This window comes from Labrus bergylta, chromosome 14, assembly GCF_963930695.1.
Source record: "Labrus bergylta chromosome 14, fLabBer1.1, whole genome shotgun sequence".
NCBI classification, from domain to species: Eukaryota; Metazoa; Chordata; class Actinopteri; order Labriformes; family Labridae; genus Labrus; species Labrus bergylta.
The window spans coordinates 28,932,802-28,956,562 of record NC_089208.1 but is presented as its reverse complement, the minus strand read 5'-3'; the positions used below and the strand labels follow the sequence as shown (position 1 = coordinate 28,956,562).

General features: G+C 37.7%; 1 protein-coding gene and 1 long non-coding RNA gene across 8 annotated transcripts; one reads left to right on the top strand and one right to left on the bottom strand.

Moving 5' to 3' along the window:
- Positions 1 to 9,057: 9,057 nt before the first annotated feature.
- On the bottom strand, positions 9,058 to 23,756 carry LOC136182392 (uncharacterized). Of its 4 annotated transcripts, none has more exons than XR_010668647.1 (4): positions 23,669 to 23,756; positions 9,825 to 9,932; positions 9,596 to 9,645; positions 9,058 to 9,239 (listed from the first exon to the last, which is right to left on the bottom strand). It is a non-coding gene; the product is annotated as an uncharacterized lncRNA (long non-coding RNA). The 4 variants fall into 4 exon arrangements; XR_010668649.1 differs by lacking the exon at positions 23,669 to 23,756 and adding an exon at positions 17,826 to 17,905; XR_010668648.1 differs by lacking the exon at positions 23,669 to 23,756 and adding an exon at positions 16,403 to 16,454.
- Positions 11,843 to 20,791, top strand: LOC109993214 (vasodilator-stimulated phosphoprotein). 4 transcript variants are annotated; one of them, XM_020646083.3, is made up of 13 exons: positions 11,845 to 12,018; positions 14,419 to 14,590; positions 15,499 to 15,679; positions 16,426 to 16,468; positions 16,699 to 17,023; positions 17,690 to 17,793; positions 17,883 to 17,928; positions 18,102 to 18,144; positions 18,579 to 18,621; positions 19,001 to 19,075; positions 19,551 to 19,617; positions 19,946 to 20,003; positions 20,080 to 20,791. In XM_020646083.3, the coding sequence occupies exons 1-13, from the start codon at positions 12,014 to 12,016 to the stop codon at positions 20,115 to 20,117; spliced, it is 1,200 nt and encodes a 399-aa protein (XP_020501739.1). In that variant the 5' UTR covers positions 11,845 to 12,013; the 3' UTR covers positions 20,118 to 20,791. The 4 variants fall into 4 exon arrangements, with proteins under 4 accessions (XP_065818852.1, XP_065818853.1, XP_020501739.1 ...); XM_065962780.1 differs by lacking the exon at positions 19,946 to 20,003 and having other exon boundaries at positions 11,843 to 12,018; XM_020646084.3 differs by lacking the exon at positions 19,001 to 19,075 and having other exon boundaries at positions 11,846 to 12,018.
- Positions 23,757 to 23,761: the final 5 nt, after the last annotated feature.

Below are 23,761 nucleotides of genomic sequence, written 5' to 3'. Positions count from 1 at the left end.
CTTTAAAAAAAATGTAAAGAAATAAAATATTAATAAATAATGACACTCCTTTAGTGCTACTCTGTTCTATCTTGGTTCATCCTGTCTCTTCGTCCCCTCTCATCCATGACACTATAACTGAGCAGCCCAATAATAACATTTAAAATGAGGCAGGCCCACACCTCCCCTATCTTTTGACCGAGTTTTAAGTCTTATCCTGGGCCTCTTATTCTGCCATATACATTTAGAAATGAGTTTAACATATTGAAGATGGAGACTTGAACTTGTATGGGTAGGGATTGAAATAAAAAGAGAAGCAGAGGAAGCAGGTTCATTTTTATTGTTCAACTCTACCAAAAAGGGAAAGAGGAAGGACCTCCCAACCTGTTATGTCACTTCTTATTTTTTTAATTCTTTGTTTATAATTAGCATCGAATAGATGCATTGGGTTGGGTGTGAGGATAACCGCTTTATCTCTTACCGCTATTGACTGCAGATTTAATGCTCTGCTTACATTATTTGTTCCTCGACGGCCTGAAATAAACTCTGTTTGGTCAGATTTAATTTGTTTTTTTGTATTCGTATTCTAGTGGCTAAGATTGAGGTCAGTATTTTATCATCTACACATAAAAGACTTATGGGGCGATAAGTAGTGCATTGTAAAAGGTCCTTCCCCTCCTTCTGCATGACTTTGATGATAGCTTTTTCTTCTTTTATAGGCTCTACAAGTGTTTCAGCATTTGTCAATTTATTCATTTTGAGAGGTTTCAAGAACTCCTGAATCTTTTCTAGCTTGGAATCCTGGTCGTGACCATTATATAATCTGAGTCTTTAGGGTGAGTCTCAACCTGATTGGTTTCAGGATGTTTAATTTGAGGTCCTATGCAGCTGGACTAAGCCTTCAGCCTTATTTCCCATTTCGTAATACTTTATGTCAATAAACCTGAGGGCTCCTTCTGTGTTGTCTGCTAAAAAAAAGTTTTCTCATTGCTATAGAATATCGTTTTAGAAAACAAGATTGCTACTCCACTTTGTTTTCTCTCCCCACATGATGCACTATAAACATGATCAACCCACTCTCTTTTTCATTTGAAGTGTTCTATTTCAGATAAGTGTGTTTCCTGAATCAAAGCTATAGAACACTGCAGAGCCCTTTTCTCTTAATCGGGTTGTTAATTCCTCTTACATTATAGCTAACGATATTCAACGAAGCCATTACCTCTGTATTGTGTAAGAGTATATTGCTCTCCCTGCTTAAAAGCGTGTTAGAAAAAAACAAAAACATTAGCTTAAACTTTATAAACATAAACAAGCCGTGGTCCATAACATATGTCAACAACATTAGTAACACAAAAAGTAACTTCCACCTTCACAATCAGCAACAGCTGCCGAACTCCAACTGTGTCTAATCCCTGTTGATACTGGGGCAAAGAGGTGTGACCTACCCTCTCTGCTCTTGAAGGCACATACAGATATTACACTAACATGTAGAAAAGGTCTAGGTGAGTGTAATCCACTCATATGGAGTATAAGAAAAGGGTGTTCGTCTGGACTTTGTAGTATGTATTTTAGAATGATTTGTGACAACTTGTTAACAGTTATTGACAGAAGTAACACAGCATATGTTCACTGTTCATTCCTAAATGTCTCTACAACAGAGTCAACTTCAACTGCTATTTCAAGCATAATAAGATACCTTGGTATTTAGAAATGATTTCATTTTCCTTGTGATGAAAGGCCTTGAGATCCCTCTTCCTCTTTATGCTGCTCCTCCATCCTTCCTTCAGCTCCTCCTCTATGCACTCCATTTCTCCACAGCTCCCCTGGACTCCCAGGTCCTTCTCTCCAGTGTTTAGATTGAGGTTCAGCTGTGCTGGGTTCTGGCATCTGGCTTGTATATCTTTCTTTTTAAGTTGCTTGATGACTTCGTGGACACCATGCATGCCATATGAGCGCATTCTTTACCGCTGCCACCAGAGTCTCACTCTGATTGATCTTGGAGGGGCTGCTGGATGTTTAGACAGAAGGGAACGATGTGCCCTTTCAACCTTATAGTCCATGTCTGGTAGTTTGAGCACTTTTTGCAGTGGATCATGTTTCCTCCTTCACTTCCTCCTGGGATTTAAAAGATTCTCACGTTGTTCCGTCTCAGCCGGAGGTTGTCCAAGGTGGCTGAGAGGTCAATATCACTGTGAAAAAGGTATCGCAGCACCCTCTGCTGACGTATCACAGTATCTTCTGCCAAGCCAACCCTTTCTTCTATGTTTTCAATTCTCTCTTCATGTTTACCCAGTTGGTCTTTTATGTCCGTAACGGCCTGTTCCAGTTGTTCAAGAGACAGTCTGGTATTATTATGCCCAACTTGATTTTCTTTGCAGAGTTTCTTCAACTCCTCCAGTAGTGCCACATCGTTGCTAGTCGTGTTTTAGCTAGTTTTAGCTGGGTTAGGTGTCTTGTCTGCTGGATGTCTTTTGTCTCGAAGTCGAACTCATTTTTAAGATATGCTCTTTCTTAAATGTGAAAAATGCCTGATAACTATTGTTGTCGTTATTTTTATGTTTTGTTCAATGGAGCTCCGTTCCTATGTTGCAATTCTTCTCATGACGTTTTTAATCTTCTCTTTATTGACGTTTAACAAACTGTCACACCCTGGCTCTTTAGGCATGACAAATATGGGAGATACACCATTTTAAGGCGTATCAAAGGAAATTTATTAAACAGATATCAAATAATGAAATGATCAACTAACTACTTTAACTAAGTATAGAGTGTGAATGTCGGTATTGTTACGGATCGAGAAAACCAAGAGGAGGACCCAGATGCAGAACCAATAACAATATCTAATTAAAACCGCAAGCGGTGATGAAGGGCCCTCGCACCCCTGTGCATGTCGAGGTGTGTCGCAACCGCAGGAGTGCAGCTGCAGCTTAACGTGGCAAAGCAGCAAGCCGTGAAGTTTGATTTGTGTAAAAGTTGTAGTACTGGCATGTTCAGATAGTCAACGTAATGAAGATCACCTAAAATTTTGACTTAGAGCAGTTCAGGCTGGCACTGTCACAATAGCTATGAAATTTGAAGGAAATTGAGCATTGTATATGGGGTGTAGTACTTACTCTTTGCTGTAGGGAGCGCTATGGTTGAAGTTGACGATTGTTATGTCAATGTGTTCACAGGCAAACCCTGATCATACAAGTGAAATTTCAATCAGATCAGACAAAGTATATAGATGTAGTACTTAGTTCTTGTAGTAGGGGGCGCTATGTTAATGGCATAATTGTATTAGATTAGACATGATCAGGCCAGTACTGACATTGTTCATGTGAAATTTGTTGAAAATCTGACATTGTATATGGGAGGTAGTACTTATTCTTTGCAGTAGGGGGCACTATGGTTAAACTTTATCATTGTTTTGTAAATGTGTCCAGAGGCCAACCCTGAACATACCTGGGCCCTTTCCGAATTGTCACAGTTCAGTAGGCAGTACGTACTATTCAGTATGGAGTTTCAGTATACTGAACTTTCGTGGTCATTCAGTATGCATTTTTTGGGTCCGCGCAGTATATTGAACATTTCAGTATGGATACTAACTTCCGGGTTTCATGCAGTATGGATCGGATGCGTGCTTTCAGGAAATGAATTGTGTTTTACCACCCACAATGCTGTGTGAAATTACACATAAATCGGCACGTCACGTGCGCCTCCAAATCAAAACAAACGAGCGTGGATTAATAGAATCAATTTTTAATCTAGAATTAAAGTCCCGACTGAAATCACTACTTTTAATTAACAACAGAAAATATAACAAATGTCTGCATTATTATAAAACCTTTCCCCCTCTATTTAGATAATAATTTCACTATTTAAATGTGTGTCTTTATTGGTTTATTTTACTTTATATTCTGTATCTTACTGTCTTTCATTTGTACTTTCCTTTATGTGCTGTATGTGATTTAGTTATTTAATCTGTCTTTTACTTGATTTACATTGTAATATTGTTTTTTTTTTTACCTGACTGTATGCGCATTACTCTTCTTGAATAAAGCTAAACAAAAAAAAACAGAAAAAAAAAACGGGTGGATGCGGCTGGTTCGGGAAACGTAAATGACGTCACTTCCATACTGAATGAATCAGACGAGGTCAGGTGGCGCACAAATATCTGCCTACTGTGTGTGCATACTGAATAGTAGGTACTAACAGTATGCAGCACGGATAGTACATACTGCATACTGAAAGATTGAGTATGTACTTGACAATTCGGATACGGCCCTGAGAAATTTAAAAAAGATCAGACAAAGTATACAAGATGTAGTACTTACTCCTTGCAGTAGGGGGCGCTATGGTTAAAGTAAATGATTGTTATGTCAATGTGTTCAGAGGCCAACCCTGATCAAACCTGGGGCCGTATCCAAATTGTCAAGTACATACTCAATCTTTCAGTAGGCAATAGGCAGTATGCAGTACGTACTATCCATACTGCATACTGTTAGTACCTACTATTCAGTAGGCGCGCACAGTAGGCAGATATTTGTGCCTATTTCTTCTGATTCATTCAGTATGGAAATGACGTCATTTACGTTACCTGAACCGGCCGCATTCACCCGTTTTTTTTTCGATTTTTGTTTAGCTTTATTCAAGAAGAGTAATGCGCATATACAGTCAGGTAAACAAAAAACAATATCACAATGTAAATCAAGTAAAAGACAGATTAAATAACTAAATAACATACAGTACATAAAGAAAATTTCGCACTGCATTGTGGTTGGTAAAACACAATTCATTTCCTGAAAGCACGCATCTGATCCATACTTCATGAAACCCGGAAGCTAGTATTCATACTGAAATGTTCAGTATACTGCGCGGACCCAAAAAATGCATACTGAATGACCACAAAAGTTCAGTATACTGAAACTCCCTACTGAATAATACGTACTGCATACTGAACTGTGACAATTCGGATAGGGCCAAAGTATATAAGAGTTACAGCCATTTCCTGTTTGATGGCGATGTGATTTGTGGACATCCTGTTGAGTTTTGGGCTTGGGTGCAAGAGCCTTTTTTGTAGGTTTTGTCATGTTAGAAATGCATAGTAAAATTCAGAATTGTAGGTTCAACGTGCTGCGGGTGATGAATGTTTGAAATATTGTAGGGGGCACCACTGAGCCATTAAGCCACACCCACTCAAACGGTTTAAGATGTTTGACTGTACTACCAGGATTATATGTATACAGTTTCGGGACAATACGACTATGTTAAGCCTGTGAAAACACTACTTCCTGTTTGATGGCAAGCAACGCGTCCGTATGGCGACAGCGTTGGACGAAGGCATTTGACCTTGAAAGTGTTAGCATGGTCCACACCAGTTTTGGGGGGAAAATGAGCTACCATGTAGCAATGGCTAGTACTAATTGAGAAGCAGTAACTTCCTGTTGTCAACAGGTGGCGCTGTGACTAATCAAAAAATGTCAATCAGGGTTGTGTTCAGGGCGAGAAATGAGAAATTTTAATATGAATGAACACTAGATGTCAAAGATATAATCATTTACTTTCTTGGCAACTTGACAAAACTTTAAAGACACGCCACAGCCACGCCTTTTGACAAAATAACGTGCAGCGCACAACAAGATATGCTGAACTTCTCTAGAACACACTGACACTAAGTTTGCATCGATCGGATGAGCGCCCTTGGACAAGTGCGTTCAAATAGGAAGGCTGAGTTTGGGGAGTTTTCGGGCACATTCAGGCCCTCAAAAGTGGAGAAATAAAAATAGAAAAAAAAAAAAAAATTATAATCGCTAGGGTTTCAAGAAGGTCCTTGCACGGTTTGTGCTCAGGCCCTTATTAAACCAAAACTCACTTCAAAAATCCAATCAGGAGAACACAAGGAGCCACGAGTAAACTAACATACAACAAACGACAATGAACTGACACAGAAGGGAAGAAACACAGAGACTAAATAGACATAGGGTAATCAGACACAGGTGAAGACAATCGGGGCAATCAATGCAGGGAGAAACACAAGACCAGAAACACTGAGGAGAATACAAAATAAATCATGATATACTAAAGACACACAGAACTAAAGAGTCTAACAAAACACACTAGAAAACAGAGATACATGAGGATAATAAATGACAAAATAGAACAGAAAACACTGAAGACAAAAACTAGGAAACACACAAGGGAAAAACCAGCAACACTAGGGAACATTAACACACAAGGGAAACAAGCAACACTGGGATAAAACAAGGAAACTCAAATACAAAACCAAATCATGACAGGTATAATTAGTAGTGTAGGGTGTGCATGAGTGATAATGTAATGTACTATATGTTGTAAAGTGTAAAAAAACATAATATAACATAAGGCCGCGCTGCAGTCCTCTCACCACTCGCAGCGTGCCTGCAAAGAAAAGAACAAGAATGAGAATAAGTCAAACAATACAAACCACATTCAAAAGCAGCAGAGAGCTTGCAGACTGGGCAACAGGGCCTTGATATTATATAGTCTGGGAGCACCGAGCCCACGTTTGACCAGTTGGCAACAATTAACACCCTAATTTGTGATCTGGCCTAAACAAATGTTACATACTTAGTGACACCAGGGGTTGTCACACAAACCTCTTAGCAATGTATCGCATCTCATCCGCTTACATTTTAAACAAGCATGTCTGCCACAAGCAGCAGAAAATGACAATCCAAGTTGTTTAGTAGAGGACAGGATATCAACTAAAGAACAACTAGTAACTGTGTACAGGGAGGGATCTTGTGTTTACAGCATAAACTTCAAGAACGTTGAGTGGGAACAGCTACAGTGCGCGCCCACTGATTGGTACCACAAAACTAGGAGTGAGTGACTGAGGGAAGTCAACGATTCGATTCGATATCACGATGCATCACGATTCATCCTCAATTTTCTATATTACTGCACATGACTACTTTTTCATAAACAGAGACAAACAGTGTTATAAATATGAACTCCTTCTGTAGAATTTAAAAAGTGATTTAGACAACAATGTCATTATCAATATCTTTACATTGTAAGCTAAAATTAATACATTATAGAGGTAGCCTACAGTATAGGTAAAAAGTGTGTGTTTGTGTTTAGTTTATTATACGAGAGAAAGATGTTTTTAAGTCACTGTGTGTTTAGTTTATTATACTAGAGAAATATGTTTTAAGTCACTGTGTTTAGTTTATTATACTAGAGAAAGATGTTTTTAAGTCACTGTGTGCTTAGTTTATTATCAGAGAGAAAGATGTTTTTAAGTCACTGTGTGTTTAGTTTATTATACTAGAGAAAGATGTTTTTAAGTCACTGTGTGTTTAGTTTATTATCAGAGAGAAAGATGTTTTTAAGTCACTGGCCCTTTTTCAAACCGGCCACTACACCCTACCCCTACCCACTACCCCTCCATTTGCACATCCTCGCGGAGGGTCCGCCATATTAAGTCCATCCCAATCCCGCGCACTGTAACTGTTCCCACTCAACGTTCTTGAAGCCAAAATACGCCGCTTAGGGGCGCTTCCATCTTGCGATTTTGACGTCATTTGGAGCCAGAGTCTGCGCAGTAGGGTCCGGGGGCAGGAGCCCTGGTAACACGCCCCGCCCACTTAGCGTACTGCCCTGATGACTTACGCAGCCCAGCTACGCCGAAAGCGTTCTGCCGGTCTACGATGAAGAAATGTGTAAGTACAACAAACCACCGTATTCAAAGTCTAATATTTAAACACACTGTGTTTTAAAAAATCCCGCTATTTTTATCATTATTGAAAATACGTGGGCTGCTGGGTCCTCTGTTTTTAATAAAATCGTTCTATATTTAAGCTATATTTAAGCTAGGTTAGCACCACAGACCGTAGCTACAGGTGTTAAGATATGTTGTATTTTGTTAGAAACTGATAGTCTGCAATGTGATTCATGTCTGCTTTTCTAATATATTTAAGTGAACAGTAAATCAATTGTTTTTTGTATTTTCATTTAGGTAAAGAAGAGATAAAAGCAGCTGGTCTGACATCTTCCACAGAGGTGAAGTGTAAGTTAAAATCATCTGTTAAAAGTTTATATCCTGTGATTGTTTTTAAGTTTCATAAGAGGATTGTCAAAACAAGCTATTGTTAACAATACAGTCTTCTAAAATAAAAATCACACTGAGTCATACACCAGCTAAATGTTAAATAGAAAGGTGATGTTTTCTTTTCCATTTTACAATCAACAGAACCTAAAAATGACTAATTTCAACCTTCATCTGCACACCTGTTACAGAGGTCAGGCTGGGGTCGCTTAGTGTGAAGGAACCTCCTCCTCTTTTCACCTGTGCTTGGACTAAGAGCTGTGCCTGATGCCCTGCTCATCCACTGTGGTAGAAATGACCTTATACCAGCAGCTCTCCCAGATGAAGAGTCCTCTCTGCCATCACCCATAGGAGCTGATCGACGTCTGAAGGTGGACAGAGTCTGGTGCTTTGTGACAGTGAACAGTGAGAAGGCTACCATAGTCATCCTCAGATAAAACACAGAGATCCTGGTCAATATTTAATTTATTTTTCTTAACATGATGTTGCCCTGTGTTTGAAAGGCCAGATGCTGGAGGGTTGTGTTGGATTTGCTTTTCCATCATAGTTTAACAGTCAAACAATCATCCAGGATCTCTTTACTTTATTTGATTTTTCTTGGGATTTCTTTGTTAAATTATTTTTTATACTTTCTCCTATGTCCCAGCAGTTCAACCTGATGGTCTCCCTTACTTATTTTCCACATGGTTAATGAAGCCAGGGTTGTTTATTGAAGATTTCTTTTCATAAAATGTTTAAATAAACTTTTTAAAAATCTGATATGACTGTCTCTGATTAACTGGAGTACAACAAATTGTTGGTCACAGTAAATTAATTTAGCAGTTAAGTTTATAGTTCACATTTGAAAAGACCATGAACTGACATTAATTTCTTCTTGACCAACATCAGCTAAGACAACAGCAAAGCTAACAGACGAGCTCAGCTTGTCACAGCCGGGCTCGTCTGAGATAAATGGCCTTCAAACTTATATTAAACATTTAAAGCCAATAAGCATAGCAAGATACGCATGAGATTCTGTTTCAATTTATTCAATCACAGACTTGTCAAACAGTCTGGCATTTTGTGCTGCTGTTTTCAAGAGTTAATAACTGAAGAGAAGAACTCCATCGAGAGAGGACAGGAAACGCTCAGGGGACGAGTCCTCCATGTTGTCAGGGGTTGCTGATGGATCTGAATCTGAGAGCATCTTCTGTAATAGAGAAAAACAATCATGGAGTTAAATGTAAAGTATAATGAATTTTACTGTGATGTTTATGCCTCAGACCTGAAATCAGATCTGTCCTCAGGTTCTGCTAAGCTTCAGGTTCTAAAGTTTGTTTTTTAAGACAGGAGAACTATTTATGAGGAAAAACAAAATATATAATAAGACTGGATGAATCCAATAATATGATCAGCTTTCTGAATTTATGTTTGAAGACAAAAGTGTTCCTGCCATTTCTATTGAAGATTATTGTAAACTGTCATCACATGGGCCAGCCTGATGAATTAAACTAATGTTAAACATTCTCATATAATCAGAAAGCTAATTTGTGTGCAGAACCTCACCGGAGCTGGAATCAGACTCTGGACTGCTGTTTCCTTTGGGCATTGATTTCCTTGAAGACAGAAAGAAGAACAATTTAAACATGAACTTCTTGCAGAACCATAGAGGCTGTTAAAATCTTCTGCTAGTCTTCCTTACATTTTAGGAAGGATTATAAATTGTTACTAAAATTACTTTGATGCCGATAGCGGTTACAATAACACGGTCCAATCATATGAGAGATCATTTTACCTTTGAGTCCTATGTGAAGACATGCTCTTCAGAATCAGCACAGCAAAGACAAGATGATGGCGTCCACCTTCACAACCTGCTGCTTCAGTCTGGCTGCATCATGGTCACCTACAGGAACACCACATAAATGCAATCAAAGTACTTCACTTTATTTATCAGAGGATGTACTGTGCAAAGTAAAAAAAAATTAGCTGTAATTCCTCAAAAAGCTTTGTTATTTGAGAGCACAGATTGTTTCTTTTCCCTTCTCTCTGTTGGCCTGTACATGACCTTTTAGTGCTGTAAAAGATGCTACAGTAAATCCTGGATCAGCTGTGTGGATGGTGTGACTGTGTGGTAAAGCTTTGTTAAAGTTGTCACGCACATACTCATATGCCTTTAGAGAGTAAAAGTGCAGTGTGGTGGCAAACTGCTTATAAAATATAAAATAGTATTTTATTGGTGAGGTGCCCCAATCAGAGCGTCCTACAGAGTAGCAGCAGCTTTAGAGGGAGGAGACGAGCGCACCATGGAGAGGAGTGCACCGGAGGGGGCGAGCTGGGGGAGAGACACACAACCTGAGAAAAAGGAAATCCCTGTTTAAAATATAATGTTGGCGAAAAGAGGGAAACAGGAAGACATAAATGTCAATGTTGAAATTCTTTTGAATGCAGAGGCTGTGAATGTTCAGTTTTCTTTGGATATAAAAAGGCAACGATAGCCTGTAGTTTAATCATGGTGTTTCTCTTCGTTAACGATTATTGAAGCGAAATCAAAAATAAATGCATGACATTTAAAACATATTAACATGTATGGGGAAAAACGCGATCTTTATGTCTTCTTTTATTGTGCCTATGTCTCCTCCTAACTAACATAACAGCAGCATGTTGTGTGTAACACTGGTCTCCTGCATTAACACCTTCCTTTCAAAGGTGATAAAAACAGATACAGTCACAATCACTGCAATGTTTGTCAGGTTTTGTCAATTTTTAGAACAATTTCTCAATGAGCGTCATTAAATTTACAATATGATCAACTTGTGACTGTTAAATTGGTCGTGTGTGGGAGACAATGCATAACATTTATCACGTTTAAGCAGCATGATGCTCGGTTAATATTACATTACACCACCGCAGGTTGTTGATGTTTGCTTTCACGTTCCGGTTAGTCTCTTAAATCAGAAACAATTATATTAAATCAGATCTTACCTTTAGTTTTATCTGGATCTTAAATCAGTAACAATTATATTAAATCAGATCTTACCTTTAGTTTTATCTTGATACATAGAGAAATATTCTACCCTCGTATATAGTCCTATGAATTTCAGCCTGCACGGTGAAAGTAAAACCTGTTACTCTCGGTATAGCCCACTTATCACTCAGACTGTAAACATGTACACATTAGTAATGATGCAGGCCAGATTACAATTACCTGACTTTGTTTTTGCCCTAGATACTTTTGAGACCTTATCAGACAAATTTATTTTTGCTGTAAAGGGACTGGGACTCAATTTACGTTGTTTTCTGTCACAAATCCCTCTGTTAGCCTACGTTACTTTCATTACACACCACCGTGTGTGTTTAGGTAAAACAAACTCACTCAACGCTGCTCCGTCCTGTCCCTGCATCGATGCATTAATCTTCTAGTCTGCATCGCGATGCATCGATTAAATGATTCATTTCAACAGCCCTACGAAAAACTGGATTTTGCTAATTCAGTTCTGTTCCCATGTAATGTCATAAAAGCAGAACAGTATAAACACACACACGCGAGCGCGCACGCACACACTCACTCACTCACTCTCTCTCTCTCTCTCTCTCTCTCTCTCTCTGTCACCCCAAACAAAAAGAAAACTGTGAAGGAAAACTAAAACATAGACATAAATATATTAATATATACAGATTAGTAAAAGAAAAATTGAAAAGTTGTTAAAACAAGAGTATTTGAAAACCAGTGAAGGAGACAAGAACAGGAAGAGAGAAAAAAAAAACAGTCCAGGAAGTGAGAAAACAAAGACAGAAATAAGAGTGGTTAGAGTTAAACATCGTCATATGAGAGCGTGGAACGAAGAGCATGCACTATAGATTAACAGTTTATGAGACTCAACAAACAACATATTTGTGTTAGTCAGAGGGAGAATAAAGGAATTCAGTTAATGAGCAACACATTTTACAGCCAGTTATATTTTTGATACTGTCTACAGCTAAAAAATGAGGTGAGTTATTTTCTTTTTACAGTAATAATGTTTTTCAAATCAAGGCTTTTTCTCTCACTTATAAAACGTGTCATGGATAGATGCATCCTCCTACAGTCTCAAAAATGCTGAAATGGGAACTGAACTGAACTTGTGAACAAGTGTTGACTGTATTCGTTAGTTCTTACTTCATATGCTAAGTGCCTGGAGCTCATGATGAAAATGTTTGAAAATGAGTTTCTGTATATTTTGTAGACAGAACATAATACTAAACACAGTAAGAGCTCAAAGTGTTGGTAAGTTTGATCACATTTGAAATATAGTCCATATTTGGCAGCATTGTGTGCAAAGGAAGTGTAAAACCTTTTTGAACAGGAAGTAAAGATTTCCCACAGGCAACCCACTTGCAACTGTTACACCTAATAAATCTCAATGTCACAATTCCTGCAGAATACAGAAATAAGTAAATACATCTTTACTGTTCTTTTGTAATAGCATTAAAATGTTACCAGAAATGTGGATATATCTTTGAGTAGCTAATATGGTTTATTTATATGACTAAATATACTGAAGTTTTGCTATGCCCAAGTACAGTTATGGTTTACATTTATAACTGATACTCTGTTATTTAGCTGCTTCTCAGATATAATTATTTTACTTTTATAATGCATACCTTTTTTTTACTGAAGTAATACTGTAAATATTAAATACATTTGTCACCTCTATGGGGTCTATATTTGATAAGCGCCTCTCATGGGCATATTGGACCTTTTTTTGATAGTCTGCTCTAGTTAGATTTTGTTTAGAATTATTTCATAAAATATCATCATCAAACATTTTTTTGAAATGTAACAATCTGTTGGTCTGTCAGCAGATGGGGGTGAGCTCCGACAGTCAGGTTTCACACTAGCGGCCAGCACAAGGTCTCTTTCTCATGTATTTTGGTTGTTTCATGTTGGTCAAACGAAAAGGAACCAAAAACGGGAGGTAGTGGATGTCCGTACATTTCTTGCTTCAATGTTGGGTCACACACTGGCTCAAGATTCCCCAGGACGCTGTTTAAACCCACCTGGGCCACTGTGATCATTAATAAGCTCCATCCACAACCAGCCAGCCAAAGTCAAAAAGAGGAAGTCACACTTACTAAGAGACTTAAGAATCTAACAAAATACTATATATATATATATATATATATATATATATATATATATATATATATTCTTAAGTCTCTTAGTAAGTGTGACTTCCTTTTTTTGACTGATCAGAATCAGAATCAGCTTTTTGACCAGGAATGCATACACACATATTATTTTACATTGGGGAACATGTGTTCTAATTGTACAAAAGTACAACATTAAATATCAACAATAAACACAAAATAAGCAAAGACTAATATGTACAAGACTAAATAAGATATTAGTGCAGTGGTGAGTGCAATATGCTGAAGTAAGCATGATAGTAAAAAAATGTAATCATGTGACAGATAATTTAAATGAGTTTTAGAGTAGAGTTTTAGAGTATTTACATTTAAGGTGTGTATAGATTGATCATTTAAATTGAAATAATGTGTATGTACATTTACATTGACAAGTTTGGTTACAGTTCTGACACTCTGTGACAGTTACGCTTGCATCATCAGAGTGACAGCCTATGGGGGAAGACTATCTTATGTTGTGTTTTTTAGCGTACAGCTTATCTTGTTAATCGACTCCCTGAAAGTAAAGTCACAGAGTTGAGAAGGAAGTATATCTCACTCGTAATGATGTGCTTCATTTTTTTAAACTACGAGTGAGTCGTCACTTCCTTCTGACACTCCTTGTTTTAATTTTTTAGAGAAAACAATTTACAAAATAGATTTGGGTGTTCGGGAGGAAAAAGTTTTAAGGCAGAAGGAAGAGTCTTAAACAAACTCAAAACGGTAGAGTTGAAGGGTAGTTAGTTTTCTTGCATAGTTCAACTCCTGCACACTGAAGCTGATCCACCTGAATCCCACAATCAGGCCTATTTAACTGACTTATTTGTCCCAGACATCCCTCTCACTTCTTGTGACCTCAGACCTCTTCCATCCACACCGTGTGTTCATCACCCTGCTGGTATCATAGGGTGGACCTTTTCAACTCCTACTAAAGGAGTTGAAAAACTTCTAAAGGGCTAGTACTTTAGCAAAGCTGTCTTTCCATCAGAGATCATTTTTCAAAGCTCAATGTAAAAATCCTCTTGTTGCGTAATCTTGAATGACATATGTTATAATGGATTCTAATCTTGGTTGGAAACGATATATGCATTAGGATTGAACTTGCGTGTCATTTTTAAAGCATTATTACTGCCACTATAGATCTGATGTCCATACCCATTAGTGCTCTAAATCTCATGCATCATACTGCTCCCTTTTCATATTGTTCTTATATTTCTCTCCAAAAGTGAGTCAAATATCTGCCAGGTGAGAGCAACAGTAATGCTGTATGACGATACTAACAAGCGCTGGGTGCCAGCAGGATCTGATAGTCCTGCCTTCAGCCGTGTCCAGATCTTTCATAACCCAGTGGCCAACACATACAGAGTGGTGGGCCGAAAACTGCAGGCAGACCAGCAGGTACAAGACAGCCAAATACTGTTTACTATAACCTTATCTGTTTCAGGTCATGGAAGGTCACATACAACTTTATGAATGTTTCATGAAATATTAATTTCTCTAGATAGAAACACTTCAGAATACCTACTAAACAATGTAACTAAGCAATCTTTCAAATAATCATTTATTTTGATCCTTTTGCACACATTCAAAATGATTCCATTTTGAAATGTTTTGTGGCCTCTGTCTATCGTGTTTAATTGCTTTACCTGCTATCTTGTTACGTCTGGAACACATTCAGAGATATCTTGTAATTCAAGCAGAGATTACCATTTCCATCTCTTCTGGCTTCAAAAACAAGCCTTACACTGCTTTGTCTATACCTGTATCATTTCAGAGATGGGTACAAGTCACTTATTCCAAGTCCAACTCCAATCTCAAGTCTCTATGTGTCTGTCTTTATAATACACAGGAATGCAGTGGGATGAGATGCATAGTGGCCCGTTCATTAAAACAGAGAACCAACAATCGTGATGAAGAGAAATGCACACCATGTTGTAAATTGCAATTACAAAAGAGTCTTACCTCCTACCCTCCCTTTATTTATTAGTTCCATATGTATCTGCACACTCTGTCATCTCTCTAGCTAAAGCAATTATTTCGGACAGAGCCAAAGACAGATCAAGAAATAGCAGTTGGGGACCTATGATAGGAGACCTTTTAGAAAGAGAGCTTGAAGAATGTTTTTTTTTAATTGTAAGGAAGGATTTTCACTATAAAATTCACGAGCTGAATTTGAGGTCAAAAAAAGGTTCACATTGAAGGCTCCAGGAAAAAATGTGAACTTTTACAGTAAATTGAAATTTTCCCGAATTTCACCCGAACACTAACAAATCCTCAGTACAGTGATGTCTGTTCTTCCATGCTAGGTGGTGATCAACTGTCCCATTATCAAAGGGATGAAATATAATCAAGCCACACCCAACTTTCATCAGTGGCGGGATCCCAAGCAGGTGTGGGGGCTGAACTTTGGTAGTAAAGAAGATGCTGCTCTTTTTGCCCATTCCATGATGCAAGCTTTAGAGGCTCTCAGTGTTCAGGCTGACTCAGGTAATCATATTGTAGAGGGCACATTTTACCCAATTAAAGCAACGTGCTTCTTCTTGTGCTGTGAGCTATGCATAGTAAGAAGATTGTGTCTGTAATGTGAACAGCCTAACAACTGATTGAAGTCAAATATGGACTTGAGCTTATATATCACTTTTCTAGTCTTCTGACTACTCAAAGCACCTTTACACTGCAGGTCACACCTACACATTGACACACTGATGGTAGTGATCGCTATGTAGCATCATCCATCAGAAGTAACTAATCCCATTCATACACCACCACTGAAGCAGAGGAAGCAATTCAGGGTTAAGTGTCTTGCCCAAGGACACATCGGACATGTTGCCCAGCTAGGGATCGAACCATCGACTTTCCGACTCTACCAACTGAGCCGCAGCCGCCTCCACTCTGCAATTGATTGTCATTATTTTTCCAAAATGTCCAGAGTTGCTGCACTAAAAAGTGTAGCAACTATTGTTCCCAGTCAGTAAGAAATATTAATCCAAACCATCTATGTTAACTAAAATAAAAGAGTATTATGCACAACAAGAGTAGCTTACTCGTGCATAGAACATTTTCCCCAACATCAAAAAAGTATACATTTAATGAACATAAATGAAGTTATATATGGTATAATTGTATCATTCCTCAACCTTGCTTTCATGATTTTTTCTCTAAATTTAAATGATCTGGATTTAGAGGAGCACACTGGCAAATGTCACTCACATAATGTTTTTTGCTCTGTCCAGCTCAGCGTGGAGCTTCTGCACAGGAGCTGGAACAAAACAGAAGGTACGCTTTATTATGATGATAAGGCAGCTACGGGTTATTATTTCATCAAAACTTCCTGAAACTATGATTTATTTTCCAAAGATCATGAATTTTCTTGAAATCCTTGACGTGTTTGTCAAGATATAGGTTACAGATTTTTTACATCACTTTAAATAGATTTCAAGAACAGCAGGGATTTCGCACCAACAGCAGTATATCTATGTTATGAAATATCTTTAATCTTTGTCCAGACTAGAGCGTCAAAGGCAGGAACAGCAGGAGAAGGACAGCCTTGAGGAAGAGAGGCAGGCCTCTGCTGCTAAACCAGTCCCACTGGCTGCACCTTCAGCCCCATCAGCTGCCCAACTAGCTCCCCCACCACCTCCAGGACCACCTTGCCCACCTGCACCTGCACCTCCACCTCCACCTCCACCTCCTCCTTCATGGAGCAATGTCCCACCAGCACCATCCCCACCCTCTGCTCAAACAAGTGGAGGTAGTTCTGGAGTCGGAGGTGGAGGGGGAAACAATCTGGCTGCAGCTCTTGCAGGAGCTAAACTGCGTAAGACTGTCACGGTAATGTGCATATATTTGCATTTTCTTTTTATGTGCAATACACCAACCACAGTCAATAATAATAATAAAATAATAATACATTTTGTTTAAGGGCGATTTTCAGGACACTCAAGGTCACGTTGTCAAATACAACTTTAAAAACAGCTCAAGATCAGATTACAATGAATAAGCTATTCTAAAAGGTGAGTTTTAAAGACTTGGATTTGAAAATAGAGAGAGTCAGTGTCACGGGTGACTTGTTGGAGAGAGTTCCAGGGAAGCAAACAGGGGGGCTGCTGGGCTAAAACCTCGAGACCCCATAGAGGTTAAGCAGGAAAGAGGAGGGGCAGGAAGGAGAAAGAGTGTACAGCCGGATAGTTTAGGAGATCAGAGAGGTACAACGATGAAATATTTCAGAGAGCCTTGCATATAAGATTGAGAATCTCAAAGTCAATGTGATATTTGACAGGAAGCCCATTTAGTTGTTGGAGGACAGGGGTGATATGGAAAGGTTTGTAAAGAATATTAGACCAGGGCATTGACAAGGCTGGCTGTTGTTAAAGTGGAAATATGCAGACAAAGCTACAGCAGAGATGGCGTACATGTTCATCCAAATTAGGGACAGAATTGGCTGAGCGATGGACAAATTCCCTTAACATATTTACTGGAGTTGTTTTTTGTATGCAGGGTGAAGGAGGAGAAGCAACCCAAGACTCCAAACCAGCATTGGCATCTGGTGGAGGTGGGGCTGGAAATTTAATGGGAGAAATGAGTGCAATTCTGGCCAGGAGGTTAGCTGTTACTTAAGCATTAGGACATATACCTATGTTCTTTATACTCTGAAGTCTCCTGAATTTCTTCAATTCAACCCTTTATATAGAAAGAAAGCTGCTGATGATCCTGCGGGAAAAAAAGCAGAACACAAGGTAAATGTCATATAGTTTACAGACTTTATAGGTTAATAGATTTTCTCATTGTTTTTTTGTAATATTTAAAGAAGGATCAGTTAGATTTATATAATGAGGACATGGAATATATGTTTATATATATATATATATATATATGTGTGTGTTTAATATAATATTGAATAATTTTACAGGAAGATTCTAACTGCTCAAAATCTAAATTCTCTGGGGCAGGAGGTAAGATTGTTTTCTTTCACCTGTCCTAAAAATGTGTTATACAGGAAGTAAATATGCTTCAACTGCTTCATTGCATTCTATACAGTAGTTTAAAAAGCTATTTTATTGTGTATAATTTGTCTACGAGCTAATGAATGAGTTGTTTTCTAAAGATTTGTTGACTGATTTAGATGATTCATTTGTCACTATTATTATTCTGCATGTATTTTATTTATTTTCACAATGAGATGTCATCACGATATTGAGACCAAATAATGACAGATAGATTTTTGTCTGATAGAAATGTTATTTTTTATACAAAGAAGATTAAAAAAATATAAAGTTTGAACAAATATATATATATATATATATATATATATATATATATATATATATATATATATATATATATTTTATGTGCATAACATAAAAATAATCATGCTTTTTTCCCCCAGAAAAACAGGGAAAGGCTCAGGAACATTCTGCCAGCACTCAAAGGTACCATCATATTTACTGCTAAATGGCCCTTGAGCCACCAATATACAGTCAATTAAATAACTTGATTAGCCTGACAGGTTACATTGTGAAGAGGAGCCATTGTTTGTCCTCATACAACCTTCCCCTGCAAATTCTGTGTGACAATCTCACTAGCTTGTAGAAGTCAGGACATGTAGGGGGATATTTATGTAGTAAGGTAGGTAGACAGGCATGTGAGCCATTCAACTCATTCTATACAAATTCAATTATCCGAAAGACTTTTCAGGCCTGTTGCCAGCCATCTACAGTATATATATATATGAGAGCTTAATGTATTGATGTATGTAAAGTAAATATATATATCACCTGTCCAAAAAGATCTGCATGTTTTTTTCAATAGGCCCAAACACTTTCCCAACAATCAAAGGGACTCCACATCTCCTTTCTTTAAACCCCCGAACGCTTCAGTGTCCAGGTATTGGTCTTGTCGCTTTCTAAACCTGCTACCAGTTCCCTTCTGCCCCAAGATGCTACCTGTCAGTTCTCTGCATTATATGCTGCTGATGTTACGGACCACTGATATGTTTCATTAGAGGACTGCTGCAAATGACTTACTGCAACAAATAGCACTCAGCAATTGATTCTGTCTGAGGCAATGAATAAACATCTAAAACTGGTTTTGAAGCTGCAATAATGATCTAGAATCTTCTGCTTTATTGCATTGTGTTGCCATGATTACCCCTGCAATTGCACTCATTTCCTATGATTGTGGAATAAACATAAATTGATTGATTGATTAATTTATTTTTACGTCAAAATATTAGAGTAGAAATGAACATAAGGATGAGGTCTACACTCATCTCTCTCCACTGCTTCACGGCCAGTTCGCTTTTGGATAAGACCTCAAGTAGTCTGGTTTTGCTATGGGTTCATGAATGTGTTTATTTTAGGATCAAGGTGTCCAAAAAAGGCTCCGAAGGTGAAGGAAGTGATATTGATATGGAACAGTTCAAACAGGTTGGTTCCTTCATCTCCTTGCTGTATTCTTCCATTTAACTAACGTGTAAGCTTGTTTTCCACCAAGCAGTGTTCATTTTAGTAGTTAAAACAATGATCAAGATAATAACAATATTATGTTATTGTATACTCGACATCTGTATTCCAGTTCATTATTTTTAGAGAAAACAATAATGTCAATATGAAGGCACTGTTAATAGTCATAACTTCCTGTACAGGTTTCCCCTAGTGTGCTAAGTAATGAAACAACGCTTCAAGTCTGTTGAAAGACTGTTGACTTCAATAATGATGAAACATTTTGATGAATTGTGTGTTACTTTTTATTAAGGAAATTGTGGGAGAAATGAAAAGGGAACTTCAAAAAGTGAAGGATGAGATTATTATGGGTGAGTTTGTATCCAGAAATGTATTCAACTATTAATATTCAAACAATATTTTCAATTCTTGATTATTCTTCTCCAGCTCTTCTTCAGGAGCTACGAAGTTCCCAGCAAGAGTGAAGGTTGAAGACTTTTAAAGGACTGGAAAGGATCAAGAAAAACAAATAAATTCAATCCTCCCCGCTTACAACTTTTTCAGGCTGATGAATGCAATAAGAAATTGAAATTTCCATGGCAACCCAATTACACCCAATTTGTAATTTCGGCAGCTGGTTAGTCCTTCTAAACAATCTAAAATATCATGGATTGAGAGACTGGCTTCTGTTGCATTTTTCTCCAAGTGTGGCATGATTTTTCACAGATTGAACACAATGTATGCCTGACTCTTTACGTCTCAATTCAATTGAATGGGAATGCCCATCAATGCATTCCATTGATGGGCACAACAAATACATTATATGATATGTATGAACCTAATAAAGGCCACAAGCCCAAAATGGGTGGGTGAAATAAAGTTCATAAAGTTGATCTTCATACTGCTTGTTGCTAGAGCTTTTTGACTTCACTCTGCATGTGCCTTGGTAGTTGGTTAAGTTGTGCCAGAACACTCTACTTCGCTTTTTATGTGCCTATATGATTTTTTCTGTTGCAACGGGTATATGTATTTCGTTTCAAGCCACAGCTGAGCCCAGAGATATTAATACAGGTTGTCGAGTGTCCATTATGCAATCATTTGAGAAAACTGCCTTATCTTTATTTTGATGTTTGGCACATTAAACATGAGTTCAAACCTGTCTGCATGTCTCGGAATTTTAATAATTAATGAGGATATTATTTTTTGCTTCATAGGAAAATGTTCCCAGCTTCTCTCTTAATTTGGAAATGTTCAGGGGTCTCATTTATAAAACAGTGCGTAGAATCCGTACAAAAAATGTACGTGCGCTGAAAACCCGGAAATGCGCACAAAATAATTCCGATTTATACAAAACCGTTTGTACACACACCTGCACACAATGTTCCCTTTATAAATCACGATCCACCTGGAAATGCGTGCACATAGATCAGCCCCATGTTCCGCCCTCTACACGCCCACAATCAACCATAAACGGTGGTAACACTTTATATTAAGGTGCTTGTAATAAGCATTAATAAGAGGTAATAAGTCACTTATAAGACCTTATTAGATTCTTATTAACACAAATAAGACTATATAAGTGTTAATATAGGCATAATTAACACATTTATTATGTCTTATAAGACACTTATAGGCTCTTGTTACGTACTAACACTTTATATACCGTCATAAACATTAATAAGATGTTTATGAACATTAATAAGACATTAATTAACACAAATAAACTTGTTTATAGACTACTTATCAATGTTCATAAGATGTTTATTGACATTGATAAGACTTTATTAGGTTCATATTAATGCCTTATAAAGGTTAATAAATACTTTATTATGCACTTATTAAGAGTTAATAAAGCTTCTCTGCAGGTGCTGGATTTAAAGTGGAAACACTACTTATAAAGGTTAATAAATACTTTATTATGCACTTAGTAACAGCTCAGTGGGAACAGGGTCCAACTTTCCAAAGTTTCCTATATTGTCTTATCAATAAAAAGCTCAACAGTAAATTGATAAAGAAAATCTTTAACCTTTTTTTTGTCGTACAACAGAGCTAAAGGAAAATTGTGAATAAAAACAGATGTTATTTCAATACTTGGTGTTAAATGTTAAGTACTTAAATTGAGATGAAGCCTGTGTTGATGCCTGAGTGAGCCCAACCTTCAAGACCTCAAGACCTCAAGAAGACTGTTTTTTTTAAAGAAGAACTTCCTTCGCCACTTCAGTAGCTCAGTCTGTAGGGACTTGGGTTGGGAACCAGAGGGTCGCCAGTTCAAGGCCCGGTGCAGACCAAGCATGGAAGTTGGTCTGGTAGCTGGAGATGTGCCAGATCATCTCCTGAGCACTGCCAAGGTGCCCTTGAGCAAGGCACCAAACCCCCTCCCCACCATCAGCTCAGCAGCACTCAGCACACAGCTGTGGGCCACTCTGTCACTCTGACATCTCTCCCTTAGTGCATGTTCATAGGATCCTGCATGTGTGTATATTTCAGCCTATGTGTGTGTTCATGACTACAGAGTGTAAAAACTGAAATTTCCCCTTGCAGGGATCAATAAAGTAAATCTTCTTTAGAGAGCAGAAGCACAGATTAAACAGAAACACACACCTGGATTGAAGCCCAAACTGGGCTTAGACACTTCAAATGTTTGTTTTATTTCATGTGCACACTTTATTAATTAGGTTGTTAATTGCATTAGTAAATTATATATTGTAATACCTGCAATATTTGTGTTCCTTACATACAAAGTTTGAAAATGTATTCCTGCGTGCATCTCTTGACTGGTATTCAGACCTTGGGCTCAAAGTGTCCTAGTCTTCTGATGTTTGTCCACCTTCAACACTTTATTTACAGTAACATGGGTTAAAAACAACTATGCTTTTTCCCTGAATTTGATCAGATATGTTGGTAGCTATGACACACCAAATGTTTACATAATGTTGTTTACAGTTAACGTTAAAAATAATACTTGTATTTGTAGTAGCATTTTTTTTTCAAAAACTGTTTGAGTGGAAGTTCAATAGACCTCCTTTTTGTTTCTGCATTTATTTGAAAGTTGGACCCTTTTCCCACTGAGCTGTTAATAAGTGCATAATAAAGTATTTAATAACCTTTATAAGTAGTGTTCCCACTTTAGATCCAGTACCTGCAGAGAAGCTTTATTAACTCTTAATAAGTGCATAAGTATTTATTAACCTTTATAAGGCATTAATATGAACCTAATAAAGTCTTATCAATGTCAATAAACATCTTATGAACATTGATAAGTGGTCTATAAACAAGTTTCTTTGTGTTCAGTATTCTCCATCTGTAACTTTTTTGAACCTGATGCTCATTCAGATAAGTAGTAACCCGATCGGGGAGAATATTTTTTAACTGTTCTAGTAGTAGTAACTCTTTAAAATCATCTAGGCTCTCCAACTCCCTTCCGACTTGCGCTCTCTTTAAAAGCTTTCTTTTAAATATAAATGCAGCCTTTCACATTTTGGTAGTGCATTGTGACTTTGAACAAAAATCTTATTTTTCATATTTAAAGAATTAAGCGGAGAAGATTTTAATATTGCTACACTTTTTAAGGTTAAAAGTTGTACATGGTTATCTAACTACGGTGGTCGGTAGGGGTCAAACGCTCAGCAACTGATGAAACGACATACATTTAGAAAACCGCGCAGCATATATAGAAACGCTGCACATTCAAAAGCAAATGCAAACTACCACAACAAATGTAAAGGCTGAAACGTGCTGCAAAGAAACAAACGCGCTGCAAATAGACAAAACAACTGCATAAGCATCAAACGTGCTGCAAGTACAGAAACAAAACTTAAGTCAAAACACACACAACCAGAAAACAACAGCAAACACAGAAACGCTGCAAGTTTAGCCTTAAAAAAGAGAAAGAGAGAGAGAGAGAGAGAGAGAGAGAGAGAGAAAGTGAGACAAAGAAAGAGAGAGAGAGAGAAAGAGAGAGAGAGAGAGTCTATTCTATTCTATTTAAGTCTATTCTTAAAAATAGAATTAAAGGTTATTCAGGGAGTTATCTGACCTGTGACTCTCATCTTTCTCCATATTTTCTTCGGATGCCTGTATCAGAAGATATGAGTTAGTACACACTCCTAGACTGTGGGGGCAGCATTCC